The following is a 16,925-nucleotide window of genomic DNA, read 5'->3' as shown; positions in this document are numbered from 1 at the left end:
TATTACCATTTTAATTTGATAAAATCAAAGTTATTGATATGATTTAAAATTTTCTTGTTTCAAATGCATGGTGGGAGATGTTTGGCACAAACGTGTCAAATTTACAGAGGATTGCGATTTGCATCTTGAGCCAGCCATCTAATGCATCAGGATGCGAACGTAATTGGAGTCTATTTGAGCACATACACTCGAAGAAGCGCAATAAATTGGCAATGAAAAAATTGAGTGATCTTGTCTTTGTTCATTGCAAACTTCGCCTTCGCCATAGACAGATCCTAGGCACCGAATGTTGATTCACATGCAGAGTGGAACACAAAGATTGTTGATCCTGTCTTCAGTGATGAAGATGTGGAGTGGGTAGATCAGGTGGATCGGGAGGCTAAGGCAGTAGCGATGGCAGTCAAGGAGGCTAGAGTGCGAGGAGACAGAGTGCAAGAGTGATAGATCTGAATCTGATGATGAGGATTATGTGGGTGAGGATGAGGATGAGGATGAGGTTCAGCTTCAGACACAGGGAAAGAAGATGGCTCTACAGTCTTCCATAACTTATCTTAAGTGTACTCATAGGAGGACATAGACTACTATAAGCCTTAGTCTTCTAATTGTTATTTTGATATATGTTTTGAACTTTTGATACCATGGATTTTATAATCCATGAATATTGTAGTCATTTGAGTCTATGACACTGGAGTGACACTATGTTTATTACTTTATACTTTATAGTTTATATTGTGTTATTCAGTTTTTTTCCTTCAGAAATTCGCTTTTATACTTGTGTAATCTATGCAAAATTGTGTATGTGTATTAAGTAGCTTCTACTTATCTCAATTATTGTGTATTTGATGTTAATTGACTGAAAGATGCATGAAACTGAAAAATACATGAAACAATCTTAAAATCCCTAAAAATCTTTGAATTTCATGGGTTTTTCAATTTTCCAAGTCCTTGCCGAGTTCAGTCACCAAGTCGGATTTTAACTTTCCGAGTCACAGGCGAGTCTGAGTGCCATAACTATGATATATAATGATGAATTAATTTTTAAAAAAATTGTTAAGCTGTCAAAAGAAAATTATTAAAATGATGAATTGATATTAATTATTTTAACCAAATTAATAAAACAATATCAATATGTCGCTTTATTAAATACATCTCTCCAACTATGTCAAGTCAAAAATCTTCTAGATGCTTCTTGGAGATCTTTATAAGGGGATTCCCAGTAGGGTATTAGACATGCTTTTGAATTTGATAAACATTTTATGATTTTTGGAGACAATACAAGAACTTTTGGACTTCTAAAGAAGAGTTGGGAAAAAAACCTAGGTCTTCGTAAGGGGTGAATTCATGACAGACTCTACATCTATAAACCACATTAAGTCTCCTTTGGAGACGAATTTTTTTGATGTTTGTTTAAGCAATAAATATACATGCTTTGTCAGGAGATGTTATCAAGCACCAGACGGCTTAATATCAACCATGTGTTTTCAATTTCAGAATTGCAGCTCTTCAATACTAATAATTATTATTATTAAATCCTAGATGTGGTAAATGTTGGCAAAGATTACTAAAAGAGGTCGATTCAATGAAGATCACATAAACTAGAATAGATTGTTATTGGGGCCCAGTATTTATTTTTGCTGGCTACGTTATTAAACAAAATCAGAAAAGTGGCCCTGTTAATCATTTTGAGATAAGTAATAATTTGTCCATTCCAATAATGATAGAAGGGAGGGTGTCTTCCCAAAATACAGTATTTCTCTCATCAATCCACTCTTCGATAAATTGGTGGTTGTTTCGGCAAATGTTTCTTCTAATTTGGAGTTAGAATCCTCCCCTCAACAAATTGTCAGTAATGTATCAGATTTGAATGGAAAGCAAAATACTCAACAGTTGGGTTAGAGACAATTCAGGCTAGAGCCAAAAAAAAATCGGCACCATATTCGTAAGCCTTCTCCCCAAAGAGGTTAAGGCCACAGAGCCAAGGAGACTAGTATCCTTCCTGGTGAGGATGGAATTGGTAAGAAAATTGTTCTTGTTAATTCTGAAGTTGAGATGGCTGAACCACCTACTCAAAGAGATTCTTGATCAGTTTGAGTTAGTTCTTAGCAAAGGGGAAAAGAAGAAAAGAAAACTGAATGACAGAATATCATTATCTCATACTGGGAGATTAGAGAACCCCTCGAGAAGAATGTGGATATTCCTAAATGTGTTTGACAGACTATATAGAAACAAGAGATCTTCTACCCAATCGTTTTCCAGTTAATGAACACTGAACATTAACATCTCAAGCTGGAAATTTAGGGGGCTGGAGATGAGTGAGAGGAAATATGTAGTTAACAGGAGCTCTGAAAGAGCTAGAGTCCCTGTCTTTTGCAAAAAAGAGAAGGTTGGTTTTTATTTGTCCAGTTAAAACATAGTGATTGAATGCAAAAGAGAGAACCTGAATGTTCATAGTAGCCTATGTGGCGGATGACAATTCTTTGAACTGTAAACTTCTATCTTAATTCTAGAAACTTCTAGCTTGGCTATGGTGCACTTGAATTTTGGATCTCGATGTCATTGTAATGAAATTACATCTTTTTCACATCAACACAATAAATGTTTACAATTGCTTATCTTGCATTTCAAATGTTTGCTTTCGTCTCTAAACTTCAGCAACAAATATACAACCCAAAATTTAGGATTCTAGCCTTTGTATTATTTATTTGTTTTCTAATTCAAAGTAGAGGTCCAAAATTCATTATGCATGAATTTGATCAGATCTAGATAATCATGACCATTTTTAGGTTTTTTATGTATGAAATTTAATTCTAGGAGTCTACTGGTTGGAGAGGAAGACTTCCACCATTAATCATTATACTTTGTTTGATATCCACACCCTGTTCCCAAGCTCCCATTTTAGTAAAGGTAAAAGCATGCTAAAAAATGATTTATATTACTAGTCTTAACATAGAAATAAAAAAATTAAAATAAAACAGAAAAAAGAAAAAAAAATTATAGATACAAAATTAAATCATTACAATTGTAATTCTTGATAATTGGAAGATAATTAAAAACTTATAATATAAGCAAACAATATTATTTTAAAATCTTTTAAGATTAATATATTAAGAATCTTGTTTAAGCTGTATGAAATGAAAGAATAAATATTAAAATGAGATATTTACACCACGTTTTCATGGAGGTGTTATATGATTTTTTTTTAAGGTTCCCAATGAAAGCGCATGTAATAATTACTATTATTTTTTGTATGGTGACTATGCAAAACGCAATCCGAATTCAGTGTTATGTCCACTGATTCCACCCAATACGCTATGCGAGTAGAGAAGGGGGTCACCGTTTATATTTTGTAGAACGTCTGCAACACAAAAAGCTTAGCGTTCAAACTTCAAATTATAAAGACAAAAGTATAAATATTCCTATTCTAGATTCCATGTGACCAACCAGAGGAGATGTTGTACCCATGAAGTATTATCTAAGTCTAAGGCCCATGGCGGTGCAATCAATGTCTGGAACCATGCTTTATCTTCCAAACTCTACCTCTCTTTCGTCCCAATACCTGACAACTCATGTTTTCTTTTAACATAAATTACTGATAAAAACATTGTACTTGTGTAAGAGATCCTACAAGGCTCACCTAAACACATAATCCAAGGCTCGTTTGATCTCCGTTTGGAAATAACGGTCAAGCCCTAAGCACCCAACATAATCAGACGTTCACAAATATCCACTGGATACATGCATGGCGCTGCCAAATTGAAGTCGAAATCGTATTAATATATTCTACAGGCGCCCCATAAATAATTAAACTAGTTCTTATTCTATTTTACAATGATTTATGTATTTCAAACTTTACTATGGTGAGGGCGAAGAACCTGGGAGGGAGCAGATTGGCCACTGTTCAGTGGGGCTAGGACCATTTTGTTGCCGATCCAGCATAAGAAGAGTTGCACAGCTAGCGTTCCGCAGAGGGCAGATAGGGCATGTAACGTTTTTTTTCGTTTTGTGCCACAAATTGTGCTGCTCGAATGCGAGAAGGATTACTGTGTTCTTAGGGCGCAATTGATGGTGTTTTAACCAGTTTTTTTTTTGGTTTCAAGGGCTACAAATAATATTTTTACACAGATTTTCTTTCAAACCTTGATAAGCATGGGCTGATTACGTGAGATGAAGGAAGCCGGGAAGAGAAGATGAAGAAACAACAAACCAGGATCAGGATCAGGGTCTTCTTCTGACAAAGTGTACTGTTTGTTGTTATTCTTCACATATTTTTTTATTTCTCTACTGGGGGTTTGTAAGCAGTGCTGCTGGAGATTACAATTGGCAGGGCAGGTAGCCAGGTAGGGCTGTTGAACATTGTCCTCAGTTGTTTGTTGATCCCCCAATTGCCTGTGTGAAAAGAATCTGGAAGAAGTTTCCAGAACTATTTTTCTCAGTTTTTTGTGTCAAAATTTCATTTTTACCCCTGGCAAAATTGGAAGCAGTCAATCAGAAAAAAAGAATTATTGGTTAAAAATGAATTAAAAGACAAACTGATTTTTGAACTTTAGACAATGACTACTTTTGGTGGTAAAAACTAATTGTGATCACTACTGAAAACATTAGTTCCCTGCCTATGTATAGGCAGGTACTAAAAAGTGGTGTAAGAACAAGAACAATTTGGACTTTTGTGCCTACAAGAGATAAAGGTTGTTGGTTTCCAAGCAGGTAATAACTCAAAATTCATTTGGAAACAAGCCAAAACAGTCATAATACGGCATGAAAAAGGAAAGTGGGGACTGCAATTCTGATCAATTCCAAGTGGGTAAATCAGATTTCCCTCTCTGGTTCCACCCATGTAACAGAATATGTTGGATAACTTTACAGATACAAAATAGCACTATTGGTATATGCTCACTGTATGCATCCAATGACTATAGGTAAAGAGCCATTTTATGGAACTGGGTGGCCACTTCTCTCCCATAGGCCCACTACATCGTTCTTGGTGACTTTGATATGATTGAAAACAAAGAACACAAAAAGGGAGGGAATTTTGCAAGATGGAAAGGAAATGAATACTTCTTTTGGTCCAAGGCTAAAAGAACCCTCAATCTTGTTGAGGACCCCTAGCCAATAAAAAAATCTCTCCTCTTCAATTTGGCATACATGGTGCCACGATCATGCTGATAAAGAGAGTGTTACTACGGGCTGGATAGAATATATGCAGTCACTTTAGTGTTCTAATTTGTTTAAAATGCTGGGGATAATGCAATCATCGTCTCCCTAACCTCAATGTCCAATCACTCACCTATTTCAGCTTCAATTTTGATAGACCTACCATCCCTCCTATGCCCATTCCAAGAATGCTCTTTAAAACAATGTCTCTCTTCTTAAGTATAAAGATCTTTTGGATGCTATCTGGACTGCTTCTTGCTTTGCAAGTTCTGTAATTGGGATCTCCACCCTATAGAAAAGTGCAGCTTTCTGGTATTTTTATGGAGAAAGACGTTGCAATTTGTGTGGAAAAATAAAGCTATGGACAGGAATAAACTTGAGGGCGTATTGCAGCTTAAGCTGGTAGATGCTGAGAGAGAGTTGCAAGAGCTGGGACACATTGCAGCATATGAAGCCAAACTGATCAGAATTGAATCCCTACAGAGCACAGTTCAGGAATATAAATTTCAAGTACAAAAAATCAAGGCTAGGATGACGTGGCTCAAGGAGGGAGATAGGGGATCCAGCTACTTTTAATTGATCAAGGGCAAACAAAAGGGAATTCATTGAATAAATCCACAATGAGGGAGTGACTATGAAGGAACAACACGACATCAAGAAAGCATTTAAGGACTACTACCAAAGTTTCTTTTCCTCCAAATGGAATAATAAAAGGTTGAAGACTACAAAGGAACACTCAGGACTTATTCCAAGGAAAGTCTCTTCTTAGGATTCAAAGGAACCTGATGAAGACATCCTCAGTTCAAGAAATTGATGATAGCATCTTACCGTTGGCTACAGGAATATCACTAGGTATAGATGGTTTGCCTGCTGAGGTTTATAAGTCCAACATGGAATCGATCAGTCCTGAACTGCTGGAGGTGTATAAAGCTGCTTTTGAACAAGGAAGACTTGGGAAATAGATGAATAGAGGAGTTATCCCTAAAGAGAGGGGCAGAACTCTAGTTAGAAATTGGAGGCCTATTACCTTCTTCAATTTGTCTTATAAGATTCTGGCTAATATTACTCAGACTGGAAATATTAAGGGAAGATACATTCTTGAAAATATGATTACAAGATGGGAGGCCCTTCATTGGACTAAACATGACACACAGATTCTGTCATGATCCTTCTTGATTTTGAGAAGGCCTATGATAGAATTGAGCGGCCATTTATGCTGGGTATGCTTAAATCTTTTGGTTTCACCCCAGATTCTGCAGATGGATTGAGATTCTGTTTAAGCATTTTCTACTGTGATAGATGTGAATGGTGAACTTTCAGAGCCGATGAACTTCAAAGATCAATCATGCAGGGGTGCCCAACTGTTCCTGCCCTCTTTGTCATTGCAGCTAATGCATTATATTTTATCCTCAGGGCAAAAGAGCTGGGACCACCAGTGAGAGGCATTAGATTGCCAAATGGGGACTTGATGATTAATGCACAATTTGCTGGGTCCACAATTGCCCCTCACAAGTACCAGTACACTGCTCTGCAATCTTCACCTCTCTGTGGAAAGCTTGGGCAAGGGTTGGAGATTTGTTACCTAATAGGGATGCTGTGGGCTACTCTCCTACTTATTCAACTTTGGATAGATCTGTGTGGTGTGGAGTCCACCTAAACAGTAAACTTCTTGCTCTCACCTACTCATATCCGGCCAAGCATTGGAATGAAATTGGTATCAGGTGCATTAGTGATCTGCTGACTGGGGAAAAGCTGGGAACATGGGTGATTTGAAGGATAAATTCTCAATTCCTGTTTTTCATGAGAAAACATACACTCTCATTTCAAAGGCTATGGGTCCTACTTCCCTGGCTTTATTAGTTGCAATCAGAAGTTCTTAGATAAGGTTAAGTGGAAAGATGGATCCAGTTTTCCTGGCATCTCCATCAAAAGGATCTATGTAATGCTTCAAGATAATCGGGACATCCTTAACCATATCAGACAGTGTTGGCCTGTTAAGTTGCCAGACTCCAAATGGCTTAAAATTCTTAAAAAATTGTGCCATAACCCCACTGAAGCCAAAAATTCTCGCTTTCATTGGCTTGCTCTGTTAAAAAAGCTGGCTGTTGAGTGTTTTGACTTGGCCTTGAGATTCTAACTTGTACCTTGTGCCTTCTACTTGAAACCATTGAGCATCTATTTTTTGAGTGTCAGTTTGCAATTGCTATTTGGTCAATGCTCTTTGGTCATCCTGTTGTTTGGAACTTGAAATCTGGTTTTACATGGGTGGAAATATTCGCTGGGTATGTTTAGCCTTTTGATGACAAGCTACATCATTTTTTGTCAATATTTTCCTGTGGAGTGTTATGGTATTTGTGGAAAAAGAGGAATAAGGAAGTATTTCAGTCCAACAAGAGATCTCACTGTTGCAGGTCTCTGCTGCTTAAGACGTGCCAAGACAGGTTTATGATATTGCTTCAGGAGGGTGTATTTCTGGTATACAAAATTGATATAAATCTGCTCACTTTTATCCCCATATAAAAGATAATCTGAATCAAGCTGAATTGGAAAAGCTCCTGCTCCTGGCAGTACGCAGGAAAACAGTTTACTGGTAAATCAATTGTATCTGTTAACCGAGATGAAATTCATTTGAGCGAGCTTGGAATATGGTTCAAGACATTCGTAATGATGTGTTTGAGGTAGCAGAATCTAGAATTCACTTGGTGAAGGCCACTGAAGGATAACAAGTGATTTATTCACTGTCAGCTGACTTTTTGGTTATGCTATTTTGGGATGTGTAAATGTAATGTAATGTGCATTGTAATATCTTAATGAGGTCCTATATTATGCATTGTAGATTGAGGAAGCCTCAAGGCCGACTCAATTAGTTGTTTGGACAAGTTATAAAGGAAAGATGTTTTCCTTGGTTGTATGTGTGTAAGTGATTGTGAACCAATCACCCAGGGAGAATAATGGCCGGGCATGGGATGTGCCGCTGCTGATGCTGATCCCCACATCAAGCCTCCTTTGGGGGTGTTTGATTGCAACAGAGCTGAGTGTAGCAATAACATTATTGGTCATCGGACTAAATGACCTGACTTGTTTTTTGTGTCAATCCTTTAATCTCCATGCTGACTCTATGTAATTATTGCACGACAAGTTACTCGATTCAGCAATTATTTTGCTATCAATGTCAATGTAATTGCAATAAAGTTGTTCTATTGGGCAGACAATGCAAATATTATAATCATTTGTATACTATTATCAATAGAAAATAAAATATTCTGGGGTGAAAATACAAGTCCAGAAAAGCTTCCATAAGTACGTAGACAGCTTTCCTAATGGATTTGTTTTCTCATCTTTTTCACACATTTAGATGGTTGTTGTGAAAGCTTGTAATATACCATCAGTGTTTCTTTTGAATGTCCGTACCATATGCAGCTTTGAAGGAGAGAGAACTAGATTTGGAACAGCGAGGAATGTCGTTGGGAGTCAAATCTATCTCCAGCGTGGATCTGATCCCATTCAGATCAAGTACACAAATTGTGATGGACATTATATGTCTATTTACAGGGTTACAATCATTAGACTATAAAAAAGCCTCTCATTGTAGCCAAATGATAATTTATGTTTTCCAAGCAAAACTTCAGGGTTAGTAATGCAGCTTACATATCAGAACATCTAATCTCAATATGAAATATCCCATCTGCCTTTTTACCTTCGAATCTTTCCTGTAGCAGCCATAGCAATTAAGATTATGTGTTTGTACTCTAGAACTAGAAATCAAACAAACTAGTCATTTCAAGTCAGATATGCAATTATAATAATGAGATTACGAAAACTTACAGTGTCATACTTGCTCGGCTGATATCATTAGGCAGGGGTCCCATGAGGGGGAACTACAGGTCTATTTTTTAGGTCCAGTAGATCCCATGGAAATTTTGAGAGGGGTAGGGGGAGGGGGGGCCTACAGGATTAATAGAATCTTTTCCTTCAAAATAGGAACCCCAGGCCTCTTAATTTAAGCAGGTAAAAAATGAGGTAGGGTTGGAAATAGCCCCACCAGCTTAGGAAGAAATTTAGCAACTTTCAAAAAATGAAACACACTACAAAATTCATAGGACCGCTCACCTTAGAATTTTCCTAAAAAATCTCAGCAGGTACAGCTCTATTTTTAAGGAAGCTGGCATCCATGGGACCCCAGCCTTAGTGATTAGCTTAGTACACGCAAATTTCCTACTGAGATTTGGAATTGTTAATCAATGGCCTGGATGCAAGTGGCTTATTCTCTTATCATGGAAATGGTGGCAAGCATTGTCATTCTATTTAGAATGTCCTAATTTAAGATATCAGATGCCAAATTATCTGCAAAATATACATAACTGGTATGCTTGGCCACTGAGCCACTAGGTACTGCTATATTTTGAGCACATAAAAAGCATTAACATCTATCTAATATCCTTTAAATTTGACATTGAATTATCAAATATCAGCTGTGTTATTATTTAATTTTGTGCAAATGGTCACTTTTCCAGCCCCTTTGAACCAAAGTGAAAAAAATCAGCAAGCTGCCATAACTGAAACCTAACCCTATATTAAAACTTACAACTTAGACACTAGTGAGACTACTATCAATCTTAGCCACTCTCTAGTCATCTGTTTTGCATGGATGCTACCTCTTTTTTGCACTCATGTCACCTTGTTTAGCTCTAGGTTAAACTGGGAGAAGCTTTCTACATCACGGCTTTTAATTTTCTTATTGTAATAATAAGATGATGCCATTGTGCATTATTCATTAAGGTTAAAAATTATTATTGGCAAAGCAATAATACTGCTAAGCTATGTTCCCCGAGGACGCGTACCCGGCCTAAAACCCCCCATTTCGGAGACGGGGATGTCCCGGGGACGGGGGGACGGGTATGGGACGTCCCCCAGCCGTCCCCAAATTCCCTTTTTTTGCAGGGGATGTCCCCGAAACTTGGGGACGTGAGGGGGACAAAAGGGGGACGGGGGACGGCCAGCCGTCCCCAGTACAGAAAGGGGACGTCTAGCCGTCCCCCGACCGTACCGGGTACGGCCGGCCGTCCCCCTTTTTTGCAAGCTCAAAACATTTTTAAAAAAAACATTTGTTGTGTCTTTTTTGGTCGGCTAGGGGGCCGCACTCCTCCAAAAACCCTAAAATGTATATAACTCAACACATTTAAATTGTTTTAACCATTCTTTGGTTTTCATTTTATGTTGCAGCCGGCTGAAGTTTTCATTTTGTAAGTAGAAGAGGTAATAGTTTTGCTTCCAAGAGCTTGACCAAGGGTTTGATCTTCTATTTTGTCCACCAAGTAAGTATAAAACTCTTTGTGCTTTCATCTATTATTTTTTTAATAAATTTGTAGCTTGCAAAGTCTGATTTTTTTTTTTTTCCATTGTTTCAGCTCATATATCTATTCAATTGCATATTTAAACACAATGAGCAGCAGTGGGAGTACAAGTAGTAGTAGTGAAGAAGAAAATGTAGAGGTTGATGTTGTTAGTAGTGACACTAGGCAAAAACCCAATCCTAAAGCTGATTTGTTTAAATGCCCTTCCGACATTATGAAGAATTTTGCAACAGGTCCTTTCAATAGGAAAAAACCTCTTCTCCAATATGTCACACCTAGGCCAAAAGATAAAAAGAATTCGGGAGGGACTAGGGTGTGGGATTGTCATGTTTGTCTTGATGATTTTAGGGGCAGCTATACAAGAGTGAAGTCACATTTTTTAGGTGTTACATGCCAAGGAGTCAAAGCTTGTCCTAACCTAACCGATGAACAAAAATTAGAATGTCAAAGATTGCACTTAGAGGCTGAAATGGAGGGGCAAAATTTGACAGTGACATCACCATCCATTCCCTCACAATCATCTAGGCATATTTCATCTGCCATTGGTACTAGTGGCAGCCCTAGTGGGTCTAGAGGGAAGAGAAAGATAAGTAGTAGTGAGAAGAGCTCAGTGGAAAGTATGTTTAATGCACAGGCAAACGAGAAGTGTGAGGCATCCATTGGTAGATTCTTTGTTGCTAATGGTATCCCATATAATGCAGCCCGTTCCACTTATTATAAACAAATGGTGAAAGATATTATGAGCATGAATTCCTCATTTGTGCCCCCCGGTGAGCATAAGCTACGAACCACTATCCTAGATGAAGAGTACTCAAAGGTTTCTTTATTATTTGAGGATATGAGACGCACTTGGGTTAGGACAGGCTGCTCTATTGTGATGGATGGGTAGACCGATGTTAGACATCGGCCACTCATCAATATCACTGTCACATCCCCTACTGGCTCCTATTTTTTGAGAGCCATAGCTTGCTCAGGAAAGAAGAAGGATGCAGATTTTCAGTTCACCATTTTGCGAGATGCCATAGAGGAGATTGGGCCCTCTAATGTTGTACAGGTTATCACAGATTCTGCACCTATGTGCAAATCAGCAGGTTTGATGATAGAGGGTGCTTATAGGCACATATTTTGGACCTCTTGTTGTGTTCATTCCTTGAACAATGCATTGAAAGACATAGGGAAGATTGAATGGGTGAAGCAAGCGGTGCTAGAAGCTAGAGAAGTGCAAATGTTTATTTGCAACCACCACACTTCACTTGCTCTATTCAGGTCCTTCTCTAAGAAGGAGTTCCTCAAACCAGCCAAGACAAGGTATGTCAATTATAATTATAGTTTACTTTTAGTTTGTTTTAACTTTAAGTTATTTAAAAAAATTATTTATAAGTTTACTTACATCTGATGCTTTTTGTTTTAAATTTTAATCATTAATGTTTAAGTTTAAATTTTTTATTTTTAATTGTTGCTATAGGTATTGCACATATTTCATCTTGATGGAGAGGATGATTGAGGTGTATGAGGCCCTTCAATTGATGGTGGTGAATCCAGAGTGGGGACGATGGTCTCATTCTAAGTCCACTGAAGGAAAAGCGGTGAGGAAAAGGATCCTTGATGAGAGTTGGTGGTCCACAATGAAGTAAGTTGTTGGTTTTTAAATTTACTATTAGTCTTTTGCTTGTTGATTTTCTTGCTAATAATCTTAAAATTCTTAAAATTCTAATTCTGATTTTTTTTTTTTGGCATTTTGATCTTGCAGATACATTTGCTCTGTCATAGCACCCATTGTTGATGTCATTAGATATGCTGATACTGATGCTCCTAGTTTAGGAGAGATCTATGAGACTATTGACAGCATGTTGGGCAAGATGAAGAAAATTGTTGCGGCAAAAGATCCTACATTGAGCTTTTATGAGGAGCATATTAGGCCTATTGTGACACGGAGGTGGAACATAATGAATACCCCGCTTCATATGGCAGCATTTGCTCTAAATCCCAAATGGTATGCACAGTTGGGTGGAAGAGGCCTCCCATGTGATGATCCTAAGGTTTTGGATGGCTTCACAAAAGCAATTGATAAGATGTATTCAGCTCAAGATGCCTCTACTCTTCGTGCACAGTTCCTTGACTTCACCAACCTTCGTGGCCCAAACTTGGGTAAGCCACAAGCAAGGTTGGATAGAGTTGTTTTGGCACAGAGGGATCCTATTGGATGGTGGACTTGGCATGGGAGAGATACACCTGAGTTAAAGATACTTGCCGGTCGCCTCCTTTCACAGGTTGCTAGTTCTTCAGCAGCAGAGAGGAACTGGTCCACATATTCATATATCCACTCTATCAAGAGGAATAGACTTACTTCTAAAAGAGCAGAGAAGCTAGTGACAGTGCATCATGCTCTTCGACTTGCCGATCGCTAGACTCCAGAATATAGGCAGACACCAGCTTTGCGATGGGATGTTGAGCCTGAGGATGTGGCCCAGATAGATGAGGATGACATAGCACCAAGACTGGTTGGGGTTCCATTAGATGAGACTACGCTTCCTGTGGAGGATGACAGTGAGGAGGATTCTGATTTTGATGTCATGGATTAGTAGAGGCAGAATAGGAGCAGCAGTCTGCTTCATTTTTTATGTTTTGCTTTTTATGTTGAACATGAACATGATTATGATACGTTGATTATATGATACTTATTACTTTATGGCAGCCTATAGCTTTGGGCATATTTTGATTTTGATTTTCAGATTTATGATTTATCATGCTTATCATTATGAGTCTTATGATATTGACAATGGTTAATAACTTAATGTTCATTGTTCAGTGTTCTCTGATATTGTATTGATATGCATTTTGAGAATTGGATACTAAAATACTAAATAGTAAAATACTAAAATCGGATATTATTTCATAGATGGCATTCAAATGTTGTATGTTATGGTTCTATAATGTTTAAATGACATGCTTTGTGCTTAGTTTCATATGAATGACATGTATATTTACAAATTTCAATGTATATACTATATTTTAAAATTTTCCTATATATATAGCCGTCCCCGTCCCCAAAATCGCTAAAAAAATTTGTCGTCCCGAAAACCCATCCCGCCGTCCCCCGCCGTCCCCGTACCAGAAACTTGGGGGAACATAGCTGCTAAGTGTATTTCAATCCAATCCCTGTGAACAATATAGATGCCTATTCTCTGTCAACCGTCTGTCCAAATCTGTAAAAATCTGTATTGTAGAAAGGCTGTGGCAAGCTCTTGAATCTGACGGACATGCAACCAAAATTCAACAAATCTATACATTTTGAAAAAAAAGAATAAAAAAATAAAGCAATATAAAGAAATATAACATCCAAAGTCCATTGCCAATAGTGGCATGTTGTGATGTTTAAGTTGTTGAGTTGTTATCCTTGCCATCAAGGTTCAAATCTAATGGGGATGAGGTCCCCCGTTTGTGGCCTCACTGGTTCATAGCTCCAAGTCAAAGCATTTACCCCTTAAAAACAAAAAAACACATCCAAAGTCCATACAAATTTAAAGCCAAAAAGGGCAGTGAACTTAAAATTTGCAGATAGAAAAACATGCTTTTTAAGTCCCCTATAAATTCAAAGCTTCTGAAGGCAGAAAAAATTGAAATAACAGCAAAAGAAATTAAAATCTAGAGACACTATAATCTAAATCCAATCAAAAAAGATACATATAAACTTTTAACAAAAGAAAACAATAATGTAAATTAATTCAAGTTTCAATTTCAAATATATATATGTGCAATGTTTTCACAATTTAATGTTCGTACAGTTCCAAAGTCAACAAAGAAAAAAACTACTGAATTTTCTCAAATTCAAACCGTGATTTTTAAAGCCAACAAAGGTCCTAAATAGGCAAACAGAAAAGAAAAAGGATCTACAATCTGAAATATTTCAAAGGTGGTAGAAACACTTGAAATCCTGCTAGTATAAATATCTTAAATAAAGCCATCTAAAAAATGCCCAGTGGTATGAATTTGGAGCTCTTTTATTGACTAATTTATTTTAAAACAAGTTGTTTCACAAACAAAAAATTTATGTGCTTCTTATATTGCAAGTATCATGTTTATTTCATTAATATTTTGATGTGTACATGGCTGTGAAATCTAATGTAAGAGTTTTTGTTAATACTCTCACGTCATTATGCCCTACCCTTGGTGCCATTGTTGATTGCCTCTTGGCATTGATAATGCCCTACCCTTGGTGCCGTTGTTGATTGCCTCTTGGCATTGATAAAAAGAAAAAATAAGGCATAAACACCTGAAGTTCGGCAAGCAGAAAAATAGGATTGAAGTTGATTTGAACAAATTTTAGTAATGTCCACAAGGACAGAGCAGCCTATGGGACCCAAAGACAGCACACGACCCCCGCGCACCAAATCCCCATAAAGTTTGTAATCTCTTCTCGCAATCAGATCTTTTGTAATTTTGTTCAGCTTTGCCTCCTCAAAGAAGGTGCTTAAATTGGCAACTTTTAAGGTGATTAGATTCACACAATAGAAATGGAGAGAGGGACACCTAATATTCTAGAGAAAAATTAAAATTTGAACTGCATCTAGATTTAAAGCAATACTGGATAGAGATGCCTAAAATTTAACCAATGAGAAATAATGTGGAAATTCTGACAATTTTGAAGCCAGCAAAACCAAAATCACATGCTTAAATTTTTACAAAGGGAGCGAGGTTTCTAAATTGAATAATTTCAAACTTCAAAGCCATTGCTGCATAATCCCTTACAACTTTAAAGTTTGAAATAATGAAAACGATATTTACATTGTGAATCTTGAAGTAAAGGCATAAAAGCTTGCAATGATAAAAGAGAGATTTGAATTTATACATACAATGCAAATGGCAGAAATGCGTCCAATTTTCACAAATCTGAATTGGTAAGATTTCAACGCCAGCAAAGAAAAAGCCACTTCAAATTTTATGTTCTGAAATTGGTACGACATCGATGCCAGTAGTCGGCAAAACCAAAGAAACGCCTTAAAACTTCTACAAGGGATATTAAGATTTAATATTTATAGATTGTGCAATTCGAAAGCTAGACAGTAAAGCCCCTCTGAATTTTAACCAAATGAAAACTAAAAAGTAGGTTCTGTAAGATTTCAAGTAAAGGCTTATATAATAGCTTTATTGAAGAGAGGAAATTAAATTTTAAGTCCACAGTCAAGCTACAAAATGGCCACAACTTTTGCAAGACAAAATCAGTAGGATTTCAATATCAGTCAAGTAAAATCTCCTTGAAATTTTCAGTCCTAAAATTAGCACTATTTCAGTATCACAAAAGGCAGAAACTCTGGAAAGTGTTAAGAGACGAAATATTTCACGTCCGCAGAATTCCACAGGTAAACGGTTAAAAAATTAACAAATGAACGCATATTTAAAATTGATAAGATGTCAAATCCGAAAAGGCTAAAACCTCAAAAACTTAACTCAAGACTTTTTAGATTCCACACGACTTCAAGCAAGAGTCACTTGAATTTTTAAAAATAATCATAAAATGTAAAGTCCAATTGAATTAAAATCCATCTAAGAGAAAATCGTTTTAGATTATAATAACTATGTATGATTTTAATTTCCAGACTGTCGTCCGATGACGACACCACTTTTACAGAAAATTCTGGCATAAAGAATCAACAAAGCAAAAGCTCCTGCAAAAGAGTAGGCTGTAATGTTCGTACGATTTCTTGGCCTGTTCGAGGGATCGCGCGTGGCCGAAATGGAACAGATCGTAAATCCCATCGGCATAGACGCGAACAGGCCTGTCAGACTGCTCGGCCTTTACCGGATCCGGGGAGGGATGCGGCTCGAAGACGCGCGGGGGGGCGACCGCCTCCTCCTCCTCACTATCATTCAACAAATTCTCTTCAAATTCTTCGAACTCCTCAAACTCGTCCACCTCTCCATTTTCTTCAATTTCCCCGTCAAATTCATCGTCTTCGTGATCGGAAAGCGAATCGAACCTCTCACTTGCCAATCGCTTGCGAGATCCCATGCTTCGCTCTCTTTTTCCTCTTCTTTCTGCAGAGGAAACCGACCGGTTTTGGGCCTGTTCGTATGTTAACGCATTGGCGAGGCCCGGAGATTAAAGAGCTTGCATGTTCCGTTACGCGCCATTTAATGCTCTTGCACTTTCCAATGCTTAAGCCGTGTGCACGTTTGGGTCCTCGCCTTTTCAGAGATTAAACCGTGCGCAGCCTTCTTAACGCGTCTTGTGTAGACGCGGTAAACCACCGTTTTTCTGGGGTTTAACTGTGAGCTGGTTTTGGACCATCTTGTTATATAAAGCAAACTAAGATTTTTTATTTTTATTTTTATTTTTATATGTCACGTTTTCAAAGATTTATATGGCAATATTCTTGTCTGTCTTTTACACTTCTTACATACCAATCACTTGCATCAAGA

At 37.5% G+C, this 16,925-nt stretch overlaps 2 protein-coding genes across 2 annotated transcripts in view; one reads left to right on the top strand and one right to left on the bottom strand.

Moving 5' to 3' along the window:
* The window catches only part of LOC149564724 (choline-phosphate cytidylyltransferase 2-like), a 75,128-nt gene extending 58,521 nt beyond the window's left edge, over positions 1–16,607 (bottom strand). Inside the window, exon 1 of the mRNA XM_089818275.1 lies at positions 16,202–16,607. Coding sequence (XP_089674401.1) covers positions 16,202–16,515 — 314 coding nt within the window. The 5' untranslated portion in view covers positions 16,516–16,607. The remainder of the gene's footprint in view (positions 1–16,201) is intronic.
* On the top strand, positions 11,230–16,149 carry LOC149564725 (uncharacterized). The gene is made up of 5 exons (XM_089823327.1): positions 11,230–11,275; positions 11,471–11,813; positions 11,971–12,135; positions 15,774–15,865; positions 16,103–16,149. Exons 1-5 carry the CDS (start codon positions 11,230–11,232, stop codon positions 16,147–16,149), a joined length of 693 nt encoding a protein of 230 aa, XP_089679453.1.
* Positions 16,608–16,925: the final 318 nt, after the last annotated feature.

The sequence above is a fragment of the Cupressus sempervirens genome, chromosome 3 (assembly GCF_028749045.1).
Source record: "Cupressus sempervirens isolate cs-2001-9-10 chromosome 3, ASM2874904v1, whole genome shotgun sequence".
NCBI lineage: Eukaryota > Viridiplantae > Streptophyta > Pinopsida > Cupressales > Cupressaceae > Cupressus > Cupressus sempervirens.
The sequence above is the reverse complement of the archived record's forward strand: the minus strand, read 5'-3'. Positions and strand labels throughout refer to the sequence as shown.

Coding starts and splice junctions, on each gene's coding strand:
- LOC149564725 (XM_089823327.1), top strand. CDS start 11,230: ATGGTGAAAGATATTATGAGCATGAATTCCTCATTTGTGCCCCCCG. Junction 11,276..11,470: donor TTCCTCATTTGTGCCCCCCG/GTGAGCATAAGC, acceptor TGAGAGCCATAG/CTTGCTCAGGAAAGAAGAAG. Junction 11,814..11,970: donor CTCAAACCAGCCAAGACAAG/GTATGTCAATTA, acceptor TTGTTGCTATAG/GTATTGCACATATTTCATCT.